Raw genomic sequence first — 20,755 nt, forward strand, 5'->3', positions numbered from 1 at the left:
TTAAAACCAAAATTGAATTTCAATTCTGTGAAAGATAACTAAGATAAATTATGAAGGAAATTACTTAGATCGCTTTAGGACACAATAAAGAGGGATTTTTAAAAAAAAAAAAAATTGTGAGAAGGAGCTGAACTAGATTTTCACAGACTTTTGATCCTTGTTTCCAATACATCAATTGGAAAGAACTTAATTTAATCAACAACTTATATGAATTTCCTGGACAGGATAATTTATTTGGGTTTTTTGTTTGTTTTGTGGGTTTTTGTTGTTGTTCTGGGGTTTTTTTTGAGAGAGAGATGGTGCTGGGCAGGGTAGAGAGTTGGGTCTTTTCTTAAAATTTTTGTAAATATTTAACCAGAAAGAGAAAAGACTATTCAGGTAAGTTATTGCCTATTCCTACTTCACAACTCCCTGAGGGAAATTTATCTTAACTTGTTTGGATCAAAACTTAGGCTCTTTGATCCCAGAGAGTATTTAGGTTTTTTTTCAATAAATTTGAACACACAGAAGAAGAAGACAGTAGAGTTCAGAAGAAAACCAATGCCAGGTTTGTCATGGCTATGCAAAACCAACATAATGTATACTCTAGAAAATTCTTTCATCTCTCCTTAATTGCTTCTTCTATGAGAAACATGAACACAAAAAAAAAAAAGAAAAAAAGAAAAGCAAGTTCAGTTCAAGGATTAATAATTGTATTACTAATATCTTATAAAGAACTTGGAATGAGTTGGACAAAAAGCAATCCAAATCCATTTCAAAAAGACAATTTTGTTTTCATGCTGCTGTACATTTCTTCTGAGTGAGTAATAATAATATGCAAGATTGCAAGCAGAGGTTTGCTGTGGCTGAGGCTACAACTAAATGAGAATTGAAAAAGGCAACAAATAAGAGCAAAAGGACTATTTCCCAAGCCACAGGATCCTGATGGTTGGCTGTCACAGCAGGAGCCACTCTGTGTTACTGAGAATATTACTTTCTCTCACAATCTGAGACATAAATGATCCATACGAGAACTCATTGCCTTTTCCACCCAATTAAAAAAACAAGCTACTAAACCAGAGCAACAAAACCAAATCAAAGTCTAAATTAAACATGTCGGGGTTTTTTTCAGTTCCATTCTCTGAAAAAAAATAAGGTGAAAAAGGAGCTGAAAAGCCTCAGGACTTCACAGAGTCCCGAAATGCTGCAAAACGGAAACTTTTTGGGGGCAAAACGGAAACTTTTAGTGGCAAAACAGAAACTTTTTGTGGCAAAACGGAAACTTTTAGTGCTTGGCGGAAGCAGATGGCAAAACATGGGAACTTCTTAGCAACCTCCTCTTATCCCACTCTGCTCCATCAGCTGTGAGCCAAGAAATTGCCTCATTCCCTTGAAGTTCACTGGAGATCTTCCCATACGGGATTTATTGGCAGCTTGGATATTACTTCGAGCTTGTTGTAAACCACCTGGTTTAATCTGAACATCAAAGAGCTGGGGATTTAATTTATGAAAGTTTTTTAAAGTTTTTTTTCTGAGCCCGTAGCGGCTAAGTGTATTTCACATCCCATCTGCTTTCATTCTTGTTTCCTCCTCACAAGAAACTATTCTGGTAACAATCACACTTGGGCAGGAGTTAAAGCCAGAAAATGCAATAAATGAATATTCTGAAAAATACAGGAATGAGGAGAATGTTCATATCTATTTCACTGCAAAAGAGAATTACACTCATAACAATTTCTCTGAAAAAAAGGACTGTAGATTTTTTTCAGAACCAAGAAAAACACATGATCAAGTAGTTCTAAGGGTGAGGGAAGAAAGGAAGAGAAAAAATAACTACCTGTTAATACAGTAGAATTCCCCTGCAAGCTTTATCAAGTATTTCCACTTTTTCACCAATAAAAGCAGAATGGCATAGTTCACACTGTTATATTTTTTGGTGGCCCATTACTCCATCTTTTTGACAGCTACTTCCATTCAGGGTGTACAGAGTCACATTAATATTCTCCAGCGTTGTAATGAACAGAAAAGTATCAAGCATTTTCCTTTATCTAACAAGAGATATTCTATTTCCAACAGCACTCAAGGGCTCTCAATGCCTTTCTTGCTAGTCAGATTCCTTGATATTTTCCTGAAAATGGCTTGTTAAAGGCATGATTTTTCTGTAATGACTTAGTATTTAAGTCAAAGCTGAACTAAATTTTGGAGTAGAGAAAGAAATTCTGGAACGTGCACCATATTGCCTGAGCACAAAATTGGATCAGCCTTTTGTGCCTTTCATACCTTAGCTATTTACCTCCTATCAGGTACATAAACAAAAGCATTAATAATTATTTTTCCCTGAAAAACTGGAAATTGTGCAGTATAATATACCTCACTGTCACTTTCCTCAGGTCTCTCACAAGCTTTGTCTCATCACTTTCTGGTTTGTTCCACCACTGCTGCTCCTCATGTTTGCAGCGTTAATTTTACTGCCACTGACAGAAATCTGCCACTGACAGAACAGATAAGAAACAATTAGAAAGAGATGGTTTCACAAAGTTTGAGGAAACTGAGATTTCCTTACCCAAATTACAATGGACAATGCCAAAACACCATCATTTTCTTACACTGAACTAGAATTTCCTTCTCCTGTTTCACCAGCACTCTCCACCCTTTCCTTAGCGAGGTGGGGAGGAACATCACGTGTGACTTTTACATTGTGACATAAGGAACCAACCTAAACTTTGTCAAACCTTTTAAAACAAACACATTCCTTCAAGCCTCCTGAGAACCACAATTTTCAGTGATGTCCAAACCATCAGAGTCCATTTCCAAAGTGCCGACACAAGGCACGGTAATTGAAAGCACCATTTGAACAACAATAATAAGGATATGAAACATGTACCCACAGTTTATAATAACGCGATGTGCTCTATACCATTAACTTTTAATTAACTCCAATTTTGCCACAATTAAACTCAATTAGAGCAGAATGTCTGACACTGCAATTAGCTGTATATAAACACCCCAGTTGGTGTCACATTGAATTAATGTCTCCTGGTGGTGGCCTCTCTTTCCAGGGATAATGGATTTACCACCATCAGACTGTTAATTGGACCTGGCACCTCATGTGTTGTGTGTAGCTGAGACATAACACCAGATCTCTGCTTCCTGAGCAACTGGGCTTGTCAGAGCTACACAGATTTCAGATGCAACCAGCCAAATTCTGTACATTCTGTAATCATCCCCATATAGAAAAGCTCTCAAAAAAATTGTGCATCTCGGTTTTTAAATCCCAAATTTTGCGTTCGTTTTTCTATTCAATTGCTTGTCAGCAAGGAAAATTATTATACAGTAAAAAATGCCATCACATGTAGTAAAAGAAGTCACAGGCAGGAAATCTGTGAGATTGACAGTGACAGGATAAGCAAAGAAAGAAACCTGACCCTAAACCCTTTAGGAAAATCGTTATTTAAATCCTCTGGATTCCCTAGCTGGTAGAAAAAATTCATAAACAAATATAACACAACAGGTGAAACTGAAACTCTGCTTCACAAGGAAAAAAAAGAGCATTTAGTTCCGTGCATATTTGACCCTAAGAAATCTGTAGAAATGAAATTTTCACAAAGTCCTATAAAATTATAGAAAATTGGGTGACAATCTACCACATCTTTTAAAGAGCTGAATCTTCTTCCAAGAGATCTTTAGTATCTAACAATAAGTGAAACCAGCGGGCAGTAGAGTTACATAAATGCTGAGTTGGTTGCTTGTAGCTGTTTTGTTATTTGTTTTAATTTTACATTTCATCCCCAAATTGTATCAAACCTCTGGCTTCCTTTCCTACTGTCCTAAGACTTCCATTTCATCTCTGAAATGTATTCTTCAGAACTCAGCAAAGAGCTTGTGCATAAGCTGGTGAATTCCCTATTCTACTCACACACAACAAGTTTTGTGCTGTGAAAAGGAAAATATTCTCATTAATAACCAGCTTTAATAATTTTTAGCTTAAAATGATGCTTATAAACTTCATACATATGTCCTGGTGTTCTCTGCGAACAGACAAAAGAGAATTGACCTGGTGGAAATTACTTTCCATAATTACATGCTTCTCAAAAGTTTGGGGATTTAGAGCAGAATGCGTAATTGGCTCAAATCACACCTTTTAGAGTCGCCATAAAATACTGTAATTTGTGGTGCTGAATAGCAAAAATTAAACCCAAGTAGCTCACAGCAGCATGTTTGCTTCTCACTTAACCAAGAGGATAATATCAGCAGGAGAGAAAGGAAGGAATGAAGGAAGGAAGGAAGGAAGGAAGGAAGGAAGGAAGGAAGGAAGGAAGGAAGGAAGGAAGGAAGGAAGGAAGGAAGGAAGGAAGGAAGGAAGGAAGGAAGGAAGGAAGGAAGGAAGGAAGGAAGAAGGAAGGAAGGAAGGAAGGAAGGAAGGAAGGAAGGAAGGAAGGAAGGAAGGAAGGAAGGAAGGAAGGAAGGAAGGAAGGAAGGAAGGAAGGAAGGAAGGAAGGAAGGAAGGAAGGAAGGAAGGAAGGAAGGAAGGAAGGAAGAAGGAAGGAAGGAAGGAAGGAAGGAAGGAAGGAAGGAAGGAAGGAAGGAAGGAAGGAAGGAAGGAAGGAAGGAAGGAAGGAAGGAAGGAAGGAAGGAAGGAAGGAAGGAAGGAAGGAAGGAGGAAGGAAGGAAGGAAGGAAGGAAGGAAGGAAGGAAGGAAGGAAGGAAGGAAGGAAGGAAGGAAGGAAGGAAGGAAGGAAGGAAGGAAGGAAGGAAGGAAGGAAGGAAGGAAAGGAAGGAAGGAAGGAAGGAAGGAAGGAAGGAAGGAAGGAAGGAAGGAGGGGAGGGAGGGAGGGAGGGAGGAGGAGGGAGGAGGGAGGGAGGGAGGGAGGGAGGGAGGAGGAGGGAGGGAGGGAGGGAGGGAGGGAGGGAGGGAGGGAGGAGGAGGAGGAAGAGGGGGAGGAGGAGGAGGAGGAGGAGGGAGGGGAGGAGGAAGGAAGGAAGGAAGGAAGGAAGGAAGGAAGGAAGGAAGGAAGGAAGGAAGGAAGGAAGGAAGGAAGGAAGGAAGGAAGGAGTGAGTATTGGTATTTGGTATTTTATCTGTCATCAGAGAAGCTTCTGGCTCACCCCAAATGCAAATGTTCATGCCTGCAGTATGTCCTGAGTCTGTCATAGCAAAGTATATATCAATAACCTGTAAATACTAACTGCAATTTAATATACAATGCCCATATTGTCATTTTAAATACTTTGAGCAGAATCTATTGGGTAAAAAAATCATTATATGCTACTGATGGCATTTGCTTGTAATTATGTTTCCTGACTCACATCTTCAGTATCTTCAAAAATCAATGGAATTTCCTCTTTAAGCCGAAAAACTGGGAAAAAAATTGAGTCTTTTTTTGCTTAGTAATTGCTAATAATCTAAGAGATTGATTTAGAAACAGAAAAAAAAAGGTTATTGAAAACAGTTTGTATTCATAATACAAACCTGCTCAAAAGCCTCTAATCTGACTGCTACACTCTGAGCAAATGACTTGAAGCCTAAGAAATACAATTTTGCCTTTAATTGCAATTTTAATTCAGAATTCAACTAATCAATTCACTAATCCCACTGACAAGAATTTAGGAGACAACTTGCCTCCCATACATCAGCCTGGGTAGATGAGCCAGGAATTGACATGGGAAATTATTTATACTCTTGCATCTACAAGTTCAAAGCATGTGGCAGAGGTAGTGAGCACAGCATTGATCAAAGCTCCCAGGGAAGAAATGAAATTAAATGCACATCCTCAAACACCTCCATGCCTTTAAACACCTCTTTAATAAATACATTGCACATATCAATTGCAAACAGGCTGAACGGGAGCTGGAGATCAGTATCTCTGCATGACTTAGTGCCTGGAAATTAATAGTGACTGTTAATTTTGCAATTTGAAGCCTGGCAGAAGGCAGTGTGTGTCTCAAATGGATGCACTGTTGAGCTGCCACAGGGTGGGAATGAGTTGGAGTCTCCCAGTTCTCCAGTGCCACACCTGTGTCCTGCAGAGCTGGGGACAAGGGAGTGATGTGTTCAGAGGTCCTTAAAGGCCACCAACATCCCAGGCTGTGCTTTCATGTTTGAAATGAGTTTGTGTGCAGCAGATCCATAATTCCTTAAGGTTATTATCACTGGATATTCAGCACAGATTTGTACCTCCTGGGATTTGAGCTTAGGAACACCTTTGGCCAAACAAACACCAAAATCGCTGTTTTATCTCCAAGTCTCCATTGGAAGCTCTGAATTTTTGACCAAGACAAAGACTGCAACCTTCTCTGAGAGAAAAGCTCCAGTTTCTGGGAGTAAAGTCTTCCAATCTGAGAATCCCAAGACTGCTGAAGGGAACTCAGGCTCTCTGTATCCATGGGAGATAACATCACACTGATCACAGGGAAACTAGAAGTTTCGAAGAGAGTAAGGAATTCTGCCACAGCAAACATCCTCTTTAAGGGGAAAATATAAAATACAACAAATCTTTGCAGCATTTAGGCAATATATGTTCTTTTTAGAACAATTTCTTTACCTCTTTTTTGTCCTCTCCACTATGTTTCCTTAGCAGCAAGGAAAAGAAATGGAAGTTTTTTACAGGTTGTTTTAGACAACAAGAAAAATTGGTAGTTTAAAACTGTCATGATTTTCCTCCCTCCTAGTAATTTCTAAATGGTAAATCATAATCCTGTTATTTAACTCTATTAAATCTTCTAAATCGAACAGAAATGTAGCAGATTGCTTTATTTGTTCCCATCCACAAATAAAATCTGTACTCTGTATATGAACACAGATCACCTATGTTTTATGGATAAATAATGCATTTAAGAAATATGTATAATAACAGAGCCTTAAATAGATAATAGCTATTTTCAATGCATTACATTCAAATATCTGAATTGCCAGTATGTAAAATAAATATTAAGAAGAATGCCAAGAGCAGAGGTTGTGAAGAATTCTGCAAAGATGAGCTATCTCTGCTTTGCAAACTTAAGCTGCAAATGCAGCTGCATAGCAGGGAACAGCATATCACACTTGGTAATGACAAAACTAGCAGAAATAATTTGAGTTTCTCTAAGCCTTCCATGCACAGAACCATTTCACCTGGAGGTTTTCTGGTTCCACACCACCTTCTCCAATATTTCCCCCTCAGAAGCCTTCAGTCCCAACTGGGCTGTTGGATGTTCTTCTCTGTTTTTAGGGTTGGACTTGAGGAGAGTTTGAAGCAGAACATTTCCCAGCCCTGCCTCCTGCTGCCAGCAGATAAACAAGTTTAATGTTTGGAAAATCATAAAAATCAGAGGAAAAACATCCTGATGGGGAAACCTCAAAGGGTGAGGATTCCAGTGAGAATTCCTCTTTGGAATCCAAAGAGGATTGCAGCCTTGCAGTCACACACCTGAACAAATTTTGTGTTCTGCCAGCAGCCCCTGAGACCTGCCCTGTTCTCTACAGAAAAACTGCAAAACCCCTCACAACAAAAAGATCCATCACATGAGGCTAAACATATGGTGTTTTACATGAACTGATATCAGCACATTACCTCTTGAAAATTCGTAAATTGAAGTCACGTCTCTCGTTAATGAGCTGCTAGAAGAGAAAAAAATAAATCAAGACGTTTACATGAATGTGGCGTAATTTTAGGGAATTTGTCTAATTAAGAAATAATTAGTCATGACCTGAGTAAACCAGGATAAACACAGCAAGACTTTTGTCATTTCCATGCTGACAAAATTATGTCAAAATAAAATTTCCATATTAGAAGTCTCTTCATGCCGTGTTCTCTAAATATTTATAACTTTATTCCCTTACACCTCTCTCACTCATTTGCTCTTATGCAGTGGAACAGATCTAAAGAAAGAAAAATGGGAACACAGAAGAATCACCTGTTTCCATGAATGTTTCCACCACGAATGAATAATAAAGGAAAAAGGGGAATTCTCCCTGCTCTGCTTGCAGTGTGTAGTGTTACAAACTTACACTATTATGAGTTTCATCACAGTTAGGAGTTTTTCTGAAGTTCCACCTAGCGAGTTCTGTCCTATTTTCACTTTAAAGAATTAAACAGATAACTGTCAAAAGGATTCCAGAGTTCAGATGTTGTGGATCAAAAAATCCCACCCCCCAGCAGCCAGGTTAAAAGGTTTATGATATCATACATTTGTGTTTGTTCACTGACGTATTTTGGACATATTTGGAAGTATTTAATCTAAGTATAGAGAAAAATTTTACAGAGATCAAGCATTAAACTCACAGTTCTGAAGTCATAGAATGAATTGTTTTATCAGGTGTATTTTATGGTACAGATCAGTTCTGAGCAGATCACTATTCTAGGGCTGACAGAACTACGTATTAGAGTTACTTTAATAAACTAAATGCTAGGAATTTCCAGATAATCATACTCTTCTTCAGTGAATATCCATAAGTGGATGGAGGAGACATACAGACCAAAAGGCTTAAAATGGAAACAAAGTTCAATTTTCCACTGAAATTTTCTTAGCATCAGATATTTACTACTTAAGCTATTTAAAAAAAAATTGCAGAAATGGCAGAGTCCTGTAGGAAGCAATGCAGAGTCAAAGGTTTCCAGACCACAGAGCTCCAAAGGGATTTATTTATGGACACAGCTGATTAGGATGGATAAAGCAGCACAGTTTTTGCAGAGACAGTGGAAAGGTTCCTCACAATAACCAGATTTATGCTCAGGTGATGCCTGTGTGCTCCTCTGGCAATGTTATTTATAAAGAGCAGAAAGCAGGTCAGAGTCTGAGCAAGGAAATGCAGAGAGCACAGGAAAAGTGGGAGTGAGTGACATAAAACATCAAGAAAGACAGAGGGAGTAAAATGTTACGGCATGGAGCTAAAAGTGCAAAGGAAAAAGGTGCAAGAAGGTGGAAAAAGAAAAGAAGGTCGCAGGAAAGGATGAGATAGGTAATGGGGTTTGCTTCAGGTCCCTAAAGAACAAGAGGTCACAAAGGAGGAATCAGATCCTCCAGTTGCAGACTGGGAATTATTGACAAAAATATAATGAATTCATTGCTTCAGTTCTTAAAAAAAACAAAAAAGAAAAAAGTTTTTACAGACCACACCTGTCTTCTTTAGAAACAGAAGATATAGAGACTCATGGACCCACATTTCCAAAATCAGGACAAAGCCATAGAAATCGAGGGCTTTCCAGCAATTAGAACATTAAGATTCTGAATTTTGATTGAATAAATAAATAGGACAGACTTCTTTCTGTGTTGTGAAGAACAAGAGATATGGAGCTCTGAGCAACCAAACTTCAAAAAATATCTATTAAAAATAGTGTTATATTGTGGATGTTGCTGATGGATGACAAAAAGCTTATTTATTGAATTAAATAAATTAAAGGCCAGACCTTCCAGCCTTTGTCTTGAGCCACAGAACAGGTAATCTGTGTTAAAATACTCACTGCAACATTTCTGCACTCTCCAGCAAAGGATCGAGCTCAGAACTTGTGCAGTTTTCCAGAAAAGCAGATCAACACAAATATACACCTAATAAGAGATGAAAAAAGATCTTCCTTGCCATTCACACAGAAAATATTAATAGTTTCTGTTCAGTCTCTGGTTGGTTGTGCGCCAGGTTGGTTCAAGAAAGGTTTGTGAGATGAAGATTTCCTCCCCAAGGTGTTTGACTCACACCAACCAGAAAAAAAGAGATGTTTCCATCTTTCCAATGAAATTCTAAAATCCCGTAATTTCCTGCAGGAAAACACAATTCTGAGGAAAGGGCAAAGTGTGTTGCTGGATATTTCAATTGCAACCAGAACAGTGAGGCTTCAGCAAGATATTTTGAGGGTTGTTATAATACAAACAGGGAAAAGAAACAAACAAACCAATCATGCTAAACAGCAAAGAAGCATCATGATGACTTTTAAATGCCTTAAAATGCAATTAATATATAATAATAAAAGTCATTTCATAGATAATTAACATAATGTGACAAAAAATGTTATTAGTCTCCTCGTGTTTTACTGAACACCTCATTATTCTTTCCGGGAGTGTTCTATTAGAAAATAATTTTAAAAACCCCAAACAACAAGCCAAAAAACTACAAAACTAAACAACCATGCAAACAAATCGTGTGTCATTTATTACTGTCTCAATAAACTCACAGTTTTACATAGTTCCTACTGCTCTACATTTCCATTTTCCCACCCCTCAACAAGAAAATCCTAATTTTTCCTGGTTTGGAGTGAGGGTTATTTTTAGGATGGAAATCCAAGCTCACTGCCTTGCCTTGACAGTTATAGGTTATAAACAAAGCTTTGCTGATTCCTCTTTTTTACCAATTTTTTCTCTCTTCCTGCTACAAATGACACGAGAGTGCTGCTGAGCAGCAGGAGTGCCAAAGCCACGTGAGCAGTCAGAGCTCAGAATAAAGCCAATGCCCTCCAACAAAACCAACTGTTGACTTTTGCAGGGTTTCCACAGGAATTCTATGAGATGTTGCTGCTTTCTGAAAGGAATCACAGTACCCTGCTGATATCTCATAACTTTGGGATGTATTGATTTACATACTGTGTTTATTGAATAGGCTATTGCCAGCAAAAACCAACGAGGTATGGTAAATTAGAGAGTTTATATAGAATATTTGGTTCCCCCGAGACAAAATAGGAGAATAGACAGAGCAAAAGCATGAATTTTAGCTTTACTTCCTGTCAGACTTTCTCTTTATCCCATAAACCAAGCTTGGGAAAGAAATATTTCCAGTAGCTGGAATGCCCATTTCTGTCCCAACTGCACAAGCAATTATTGAAATCCCAGTTTTAAGAAATGTGACTCCAAATTTATAAACCCAACTATGTGATTTATGCCCACAGCCATGGTGATCACCTTGGCTTTGACCTTGGAAAACAATCAGTGCCAGGAAGTTCTCCATGAATTCAGGAGTCTGACTATCCATAAGTTCATCAAAGCATCCAGGACTTTGCTTCTGCTGGGTTTGTTTCTGCCTTCCTGAATTTACCTAGTGCTCCAACATGTGAACACATTCATGAATCTATATGTAAACTTAACAATATGAAGAAAAAACCCACTTATCTCCTGCACTCCCTGCCTATCACCTGCAACACAAACTACAGAGATCTTCCTCACTGTCAGAATTTTCAGCTTTATTTCAGTTGGTCTGGTTGTAGCTCATGTATATAAACAATTTTCTATCTGATTAATAATTATGTTTTACACCTTCACAAGAACTTTTTTCAGTAAAATTTTCTTTCATTTCCCCTTGCTGAATAGCCAGGATTCCTCCCCCAAACTTTGAACTCTGTCATTACTCCATGATTTTTTGATGCAACAGATGCAATTTGAAAGCATCAGTACTTTAACAGGCTTGCTCTGTGTATTAATGATCCTTTAATTAAATCAAACACATTTGACTGAAATTTATATCTCTGCAAGACCAAATCCTTCTTGCCATGAAAGACTGAGTGCATTTTTTTTTTAATCAGGGTAAAAAAATCATTTTAAAAAATAAAAATAAAAAAAATTATCATCTTTTTTATAGGGGATGATTTGGGTCTGACATTTTCCATCAGCTGATTTCAGGTAAAAACGGAGCAGATCAGTTACACCTCAGCCAAATCTGCCAGAGCAGATAACCAGGATTAAAATCCATTTTAGACGATTCTTGCAGTTAAAAGCAAACTCATGATTTCCCTTCTGAAGGAGCAGCATTTCTGTGTTTCTGTGTGCTGTCTGTGGATCTCCAGCCAGCTCACTGCAGAGATTCAGTATCAGGGGATGATAAATCATTCCAAAAGGGATGTGGCTGCACCACAATGGACTTACACAGGCGACAAATTCCTTCTTCTGCACACAACAAATTACAGCCATTCACTTCCAGGGTTTTGCTACAGTAATACTTTTCTTATCTGCAAACATGCATTAAAGAACTTACAAATCTTTCCCACAAAGCACTCCTCAGCACCTGACCAAGCTGGTTTTCCTCATCGCTGTGGAACATTCCCATTGTTTGTTTCCTATTAAATTGCCTATTATTTGTTTCCTATTTCCTATTCCCTATTGTTTGTTTCCTACTAAATTCCCCATTATTTGTTTCCTATTTCCTATTCCCTATTGTTTGTTTCTACTGTTTGTTTCCTGCTAAATTCCCTATTATTTGTTTCCTATTTCCTAATCCCTATTGTTTGTTTCTACTGTTTGTTTCCTACTAAATTCCCTATTATTTGTTTCCTATTTCCTATTCCCTATTTTCTATTGTTTGTTTTCCATTAAATTCCCTATTAAACATGGAAACAGAGCCCACTGGGGCTGCAGCCTCACCCTCACCATGTACCTAAAGTGAGGCACTAAAGAGCTGCTGATGGGTCTGAAATCTTTACCCTGCTCTCAGTCTATTTGTTATCCAACACATAAACACAATTCTCCACAGAACCACACACTCCAGGTTTGCTTTTCAGTCCTTTTCAGCCCTGTTAACACAAGTTTTCTAAATATCTCAGTCTGTCACTACCAATCCTCTCACAGAGGTGTGATCTGTCATTATAAAAAAAGCTGAGGGTTGATTTCACACCTCTGCTTGTTAAGTATTTCTTAAAGCAAATAAAGCTCTTTGCTTAGAAAATAATTAAACCTAACTCTTCATTAGCAGTCCAAATTGCCTAGGTAGATTTGGTCACAGCTCTAATTTGCACACTGCCGCTGAAGGGTTTTATCAAGATGCTTCATTTCATGCTTGCAGAGGATCACTTTCCCATTATTTCTCTTCCACACACATTTGTTGCCTATCAAAGATGGCAACATCCTTCAAAAGCTCGAGTCCCAGCTGGAACACCCCAGGGGCACTTCAGAGTGGTGCTTTAGAGGCTCCAGGACTGGATTTCACTGCAGGGATTCCATGGGAAATATGATTCTGCAACTGGAGCTTTGTCCTGGAGCTGAGGAATAGAATAGCTGGGATTTGTAACCCCAAATCTCATGCATGAACAGTAAAAAGCTAATGTAAAAAAGTAAAAATAGTAAAAAGCTACCAGTTCTTCTGCACTTCTACCTAACTTGGAGTAAAGAACAACAGGTAGTTCTTGTAACTCAACAACTTTTTGTCATCTTGGTGGTGGCAATCAGCTTCTGCAGCTCTTCCTGCTTTTTCCTGCATTCTGCCTACAAATACGTTATCCAGGTAAATTTGAGGTTTTTGAAAACGAGCCCAGGGGTTTGAAATAACAGATTACCCCATAATCACTGGTTTTCAGACTTCTATTTTCACTGGCCCTCTGTTTGACCCTTTGTTTCCCAATTCACTAGGGTTTTATCAACGCTGAGCACAAGTAGCCTTCCAGCTTCACTGGAATGGCTTTGCTCTGTTATCACAGCTCTTTACAGAAACACTTGATTTTTAATTTTTTTTTTTTGCTAATGGAAAGAACAGAAAAGTCACTAATATTTCTAAGCTCTGCTGGAATCAGAAAAGACTATGGGTCTGAAGTGAACTCTGAATTGCATAGATTATTGGCAGGTTTTGGATGGTGTGCACTGAAAATCCATCTTAAATCTCCCCAGCAAGCTCCTTCACCTGTTTTTTACCCATCTGCACTTTCCAGTAGTAAACAAATCAACTATTTGCCATTGTCTGGAATTTCTTAGTCTGATTTATTCAAATCTTGAGAGAAAACCAAACATGCTGGAGAGCATATTTGTACAAGGGAACACCTTTTGCTCCCTCTAAATAGGGGCTCTAGGCTGCCTCTTATCTCTCCAACCCAGCAGCAATCCAATAAATGCCCAGAGCCTGCTTAAGCCCCTCTTCAGAGCATCATTTAGCAGTTTTGTCAACAAGCTCCAGCAAGCCCCAAAGTAAAACCATTCCATGTAAATGCACTGGTGTACTCTGACCTGCAGAATTCCTGTCAGGATGTTTTTGAACAAAACTCTTTCGATGGAAAAAGGAGTTACCACACAATTTTCTGAACCAGTCTGTCAGGTATAACGTCAGCCCTGAATCCTCCTGCTCTTCTTCACAAGCAGCTTTCACTTAAAACTGAAGCTGACTGATATTTCCTGGCCTCTAGGAACACAAACCACAAAGTTTTATAGGAAATAAACTCATAAACCAAGAGAATAAATAAGTTTATTTCAGAGGGTGGCATTAATACAACCTGCCTTACATTCCTCCTTTTGCTAAAAAACAAATTTTAAACTCAACACAACTTCCACACAAATGGGCTCCACCAAAAAGACTGGCAGGCCCTGACCCTCAGACAGATGTTTTCTCTCTATTTTAAAATATTTTCTAACTTTTGTTAGAAATAAAATACCAAAAAGCAAACCACAGAAAGATGGGAACAAACAAGAAACAGTTTAGCATTCTCTAATTTAATCATGTTATTGCTATGAATCCAAAGAAAAAAATCCTACAAGTCTTTCAGTATTCCTCCAAGAGAAAGAGGGCAGAAAAAACGCAGATTTTCAAACTTTCAGTGAAAAAAATATTTTTTTTAACAGATTAAATAATCTTAGCTAATTTAAAACATTCTGAGGTGGTACAATCTGCAAATTTCTATTAAATACTGTGGTCACCAAAGCTCTGTTTTGTGCCCTATTGACATTTTTCAGTTCTCACCCCTTGACTACATATGCACTAAGTGTAGCATCTCTCTGTGTAGCTGAAGGATTCAATCAGATTTTATCTTTTCATCCTTACCTCTGATTACACACTTGATAGCCTGATGGCTTGCAAAGAACTTGAGATCTATTCTTTTCTTGTTTGCCCTTTGTTTCAAATTTTTTTCTTTCAGAACAAGAGTGCTGGGCAGGGGAAAGCTCAAACAAAACAAGAAAACATTTCTGAGAGAAATTCAAGGATTATTCAGGTTATTCATCCTTCAGTGTACCAAGGAAAACAGGGAGAAAATCCTGGTGTTTTCCTGACACCATGACACATCTTTATTGGAAAACAACGCGCTGCATTCAGAGGAACCCAGCTGAGGGTTCTACACAACATCCCAACTCCATTTTTTGGCTGCAGGATTGGTATGAACTGCTGAGCAAAGGGCTGGAGAACAGCTCAGAAAGCAGCACAGCCTCTGAGGCTGTACATTCACACTGCTCTGGATCACCTGCCGCACCACATTTCTTGTGGGAAACTTGCATTGCTTCAAAAAGCCTCCTCTAGGGAAATGGTTTTGTCTTAATTTCAGCATGTCTTTTGCCAGATCAAGATAGGAGGGCCATTTGGGGTTTGATGCATGAAGTTGAATAGTCTACTATGATTTTCCAGGGGAAAAAAATATTCAAGGTTTATACTCAACACATTAAGGTGGAAAGCCACTGATAAAATAAGAAACAGCTGGCAAATGAAGACAAGGAACAGTGTTAAAAAGAGAAACTGCAATGTTTTTCTTGCAAGAAGGACGTCAGCAACTCCCATAAATCCTGTGTGAGTGCTTAACATACATTCACTGCAGACCCAGATAAGGAGGAGAAGTTTAAGTGTTGAAAACCAGCATATGGTAAATTTTAGCAGAGCTGTTTGAGCAGTAGGACCAATCATCCAACCGGGAAACTCTCCCAGAGGAGGAGGGAAAAGCACTGGAGGTACAAAGTGGTGATTATTGCTCTGCAGGAGACAAAATGAAGGGATCAGGGATGGCACAGGGCTGTCCCCAGAGCCTGTGTCCCACAGGGGTCAGGGATGGCACAGGGCTGTCCCCACAGCCTGTGTCCCACAGGGGTCAGGGATGGCACAGGGCTGTCCCCAGAGCCTGTGTCCCACAGGGGTCAGGGCACCATGCACTGCCTCTGCCAGAGGGTGGGAGAGAATCTCTGCTGGGACATGAGAGGAAACATCTCCTGACTGCTGAGCACTCAGAGTTCTGCTGCTCCTTGGGATCAAACCGGTCAGGGACAAGTTCTGGGAGTGCACATTCCCAGAGCTGGATAGAAATCGTGAATTGACAGATCCTCCATTTATTTTGTGCATTTCAGGATATTGTGGAGCAGTTGTTTTGCAGATTTCAGAGACTTTTTGTTGGGTATGCAATGGAGAGAAACATTTTTATCGACAAGGAAAGGAACCTTTAGTAAGATCTTTGTAGGTATTGTACATTTCATAAGTAACACTTTCATATTATCAGAATCTTCTTTATCTCTGCTAAAGACACCCACTACTAAAAATGGCATTCAGGTGTACTTTCCATTGACCATTTGATAATAAAAATGTATAATTCTGTACTACAGTAGTGGCAACTTCCCCAAGAGATCTTCCTTTGTCCCAATAAAATTTTGCATTCACAAATCAAATGCATACACAATGTTCAGACAGCATTCCCACTGAAGATAAATGACAGAAATTCCATGCAGAAAGCAGAGAAGTTTCAACTGCATGAAAAACAAGCACATTTACCATTTCCAAAGGACAAACACGTCTCCTCAAAATTTGATAGGACAGGAGCTGCAACTGAGTCTTCAATTTAACTGCAGATCTTTCAGGAGCAAATACACATTCAAAAAATACATTCTATCAACACAGAGGCAGAGATGTTATTGCTCTGAGCACTCACCTCATAATTGGCAATTGCTTCTCGATCAAGGGTTCGGGTCACGGAGACATCCCCATTCATCTCATTGATTCTAAAAATTCCTTTGGGGTCTTGATCTACTCCCTTTCCAGAGAGTCGAAACTTCACTCCCTCTGTCCCTTCGCTTCTGATGACCTGCAGGGCAGGGAAAAAGTGACAGGCCACGTTGTAAAATCTTTTAAACTCATTCTAGAACCACGTAAGTCATTTCAGTCTTTTAACTAACGCTGAGCTATGTTCCCTGCCAATAAAATGTAACTATAAAATACGATTTCAATCATTCACACGACGCTGTGCAATTTTTGTGTTAAACCCTGGAAAAGCTACTCATGTTCTTGGCTAGTTCCTATCTTATCTTTAGAGTCTTCAATTTCACTACTTAAAGTTTCTATTATTCCATCACTGTATTCACTCTGTGTCTTGAATTTGACATTTCATTTAATGCTATTTCTTTTTTAGTTAAGTTGATAGAAGAGCTACAAACTTACAAAAAAGGATATATTCTATTGATTGCCATGAAGCACTCTTATGTCACAACAACCCTTACCATACCAGAGAGTCATCTCATATTATTTTATTAGTCATTGTGAAGCCATTAAAAAATACATTCCTTTCAGGTTGTTTTTTTTTTCCCTACAATTTCTTTTCATGCTCTTCCTTTCCACGGATTTTTAATCAAGAGAAAAAACTCTGCTTGAAAATATCAGAGTACCCTACTCAGAACTCTCCTGAGTCACACAGCTGGAATTAGTCCACTCTCCCAATTTCCCAATTTCTATTTATATATTCACACACCCACGAATGTACGGAGACTCCTTGTTGCTATCACCTTATTTTCCCATGGGAACCAAATCCCTAAAAACCCAATTTCCAGGCAGCCTCATATTAACGCCAGTAACATTTACAAACTTGCAGAGCAACACAATGTCAGTTATAAACTACATGCTTTGCAAATTTGTATTTGCACACCAGAATCTGAAGGATTATAAATTAATTTTGCCCTTTAAGGCTGACAATCTTGCCAAGCCGTTTCTTCCCTCTGCCGTTTCACCTTCTTTTGTTTCTAGCAATTTCGTATCGCTGATTTCCGCAGAAATATTAAGTCAAAAATTTATATGCTGGTCTGAGTTACAGCTCAGGAAGAGGAAGGGAGAAAGTGGCCTTAGAAATCTGGACCTTCTCCAATTCTGAGATAATAAATATGCAGGGTATTTAATAATGTCCCTGAGGAAATAAATGTTTGCTGCCCTATTGCTGTGGGTTGAGCAATGCTGGTTTGCAGATTACTGGGCAGTGAGATTTTGACTTCACTCCATAATCATTATTCTTTTCTTTTAATTAAGGAAAAATTGCCACGAGTTATGAAATAGGAAATCAGCATTTTCAGAGATAAAGTTTCGATTCCCAAACCCTTTGGGGAAGGGAGACATTTCACAGTAAAAACCTGTTTCACCTCTTTTTTCCTTCCTCCTTCCAACATTTAGAAACACTAGTGGGTGAAGTTTTCTTTCTGTGTATTTTTGAGTAAGTCACGCCAAAACACAGAGACAGACAACACTGCAGGTGACAAAAGGGCAAAGTCACTTTGTGACTTCTGGCTTGGTGATGAACCTGAAACTCAATGGCTCCTGCTGAAATGTTACCTGCTGTTCAGGTCATTTTTTGACCAATTTCTGGCATTTTTACATCAAGCCTAAAAATACATGGTTTTCTTAACATAAGGCTGTGCTTGAAATTTTGCAGTGTCATGACCATTGCTCACTTTTGTAGGGAAAAGATGGATTGATCCTTTCTGCCCTGATGTCTGAGACTTATTACGAGCCAAGTGCACCTCCCTATATAAGAACAGTGGTTTGAAATTAGCCCCAGGGCAGCACAAAAATCTAATTCTGAGATGTTCATTCTACAGCCATTTCCACCAGAGCCATCAAACATTGCCAAAATGTTTATGACAAATTTACAACATATTATAAGGACAATGGCCAGTTACAACAATCCACAATAAGAAGGAGAAACAAATATTGGGCAGAGTCTGCCCAGGAGCTGTGGGCACCTCAAAAAAACTCACAAAAACTCATTTTCAGAAGATTCCTTAAAACGCTTAATTAGCCACAAGAGGGAGCCGCAAACTCCCAGGAATGTCAGGGAGAACATTAACATCTCCTAATTAAGATGCTTATCTAATGGCTGCATAGTTCAAAGAAAGTGCATTTCCCAGTTCACACGGAGCTCAGCACAATGAAAAGTTTAATAAAAATCAGGCTTAATTTGCCATATGGTTTGGTGCTTCAACAGGAGCAAGGAAGAAAACGGGAGGATTGTCTGACATCTCCTCTGGCAGATCTGAGATTCTGGGCACTGGCATAAACACAGAGCTGTTCACAGGAACATTTCCTAGCTCACAATGCATTTGCAGAACAATACTTTCCCAATATCCTGGCGGAGATAAAAGCAGGCCAGATTATTTCTGCTGGAATGTTTACTCTGGGATTTCGGTTTTACTCTTCTAAAGCACATAAATGAAATCCCACAGTCACTGCTACCTGAGGCCCAGACAGAAAGAGTTATTTCCATAATTTTTTCGCAGCTTCAGGAAGTTCAGTGCAGGTTCTAATGCCGAAAATGTCTGCACCATATGGCAGTGGCTACATGTTGCATATAAAGGCTCTTCATTCCTAGGAAATGGTTGTTAAGGCCACCCACTGGGAATGGGGAAAAGCAGGAATACTCTATCCAGCATCCCAATTCTACCTATTTCATTTCCCCTCGTTCTGATGTCACAGCTCAGAGGGGACTTTGTGGGCAGATGGCTCAGAATAGACACCAGCTGAGCATCCCACCATAACATGGACTGTGGAAAGCTATTCCCTCAGCCAGGACAGCACTGGATGGAGACTCAGACATCCCTCACTTCCCCTCACCTCTCCCATCCAAGGGTATGCTGGAGAATAATTGGGAGTTATTAATTAATTGGGAATTATTAATTAATTGGGAATTATTAATTAATTGGGAATCAATGCCCAGCAGAAGGCAGAGGCTCTGTGATCCTGCTCCACTCAAAGACACTTCCAAGCAAGCAGAGCATCACGGAGCTGACAGGAGCTGCTTCCTGCTGAACCATGGCCAAAAAAACGTATTTCCCCAGCGCTGTTTTCCAGCTGACATTATGTATCCCTTGCAGCTAAACTCATTTCAGCAATGTGATCCCCCTGTTGTTCGGGTTTATCGCAAAAGTAAATCAGAGTGTTCTCAAGAGAAGAAGAGAAATAGAAGTACAGAAAACCCACGGTGCCCCGAGAGAGAGAATTCACAGTTCTGCAGCGCCAGCAGATCTGTCCTAACCAGCAGCATCCTCAGTCACCAGTTTGATTCTTTAACAAGGGTTTGCCTCAACCACTCCCAGAATTTCTGAGTTCTTGATGTCAGGTGAATTCTAGATGCATCATAATAGTTTCACTTTTTAATGAGAAAACTAATCCCACCCCCAGACAGGAATATTTGGTTCATGCCCCAGTTCTTTCCATTTCAGAGCATTACAGTGCCTTTCTTGAGAGGCTCTTTTTTTTTTAATTTTTTTTTTGGGTTGCTTGTTTTTGGAATTTTCTCCTTCCCCTAGCCTCTTAGGAAGCAAATTAATTTATTCATGGAATATTTAAAGGTGAACTATTTTTTTCCTCTAACCATTGTGCTCCAGAAGAACAAAACAATGCTTTAGGCCCATTGTTTAGGTATTGTATAAATAAACAGACACTTCCTGTCCTGCCATACTGAAAATTACTCTTTCCAGTCAGAGGCTCAATCTGCTCCATGCTGACTCAAATACTCTTTCAACCAAAACAAATGCAAAATATTCCCATCGTTATTCAAAAGCATTAACCAACAGAAACTGCTTCATTACTGTAAGCTAAACATACAAAACCCATGGCTAGAAAGGAATTTATATAATTTGCTGAGTTTAATAATTTATTACGTAAAAATTAATACCTCTAGCTTCTTTAATTAAATATTAGATAAACTGGCTGAGCATGGGAGCCACATTTTGCTCTTTGACAAAGGCAGATGTTGGCCAAACCTGACCTTGGCTTTTTCCCTTATTAGAACTTTCTCCAAATTCATTCCATGAATTCCACATTCACTCCACAGGTGTCAGGCAAGAAAATCCTTGAATATGGAAACTTTTATACTAACTTTCAGAGAAGGAACAT

The 20,755-nt window shown here is 39.0% G+C and overlaps 1 protein-coding gene across 2 annotated transcripts in view; it reads right to left on the reverse strand.

The window, feature by feature from the left end:
* Positions 1 to 20,755, reverse strand: part of CDH13 (cadherin 13) — a 421,556-nt gene that overhangs the window by 205,108 nt on the left and 195,693 nt on the right. For both annotated transcript variants that reach the window (XM_085071452.1, XM_085071451.1), the window contains exon 5: positions 16,533 to 16,685. In XM_085071452.1, coding sequence (XP_084927578.1) covers positions 16,533 to 16,685 — 153 coding nt within the window. The remainder of the gene's footprint in view (positions 1 to 16,532; positions 16,686 to 20,755) is intronic.

The sequence above is a fragment of the Lichenostomus cassidix genome, chromosome 11, assembly GCF_008360975.1.
Source record: "Lichenostomus cassidix isolate B80296 chromosome 11, HeHo_3.0, whole genome shotgun sequence".
Classification (NCBI taxonomy): domain Eukaryota; kingdom Metazoa; phylum Chordata; class Aves; order Passeriformes; family Meliphagidae; genus Lichenostomus; species Lichenostomus cassidix.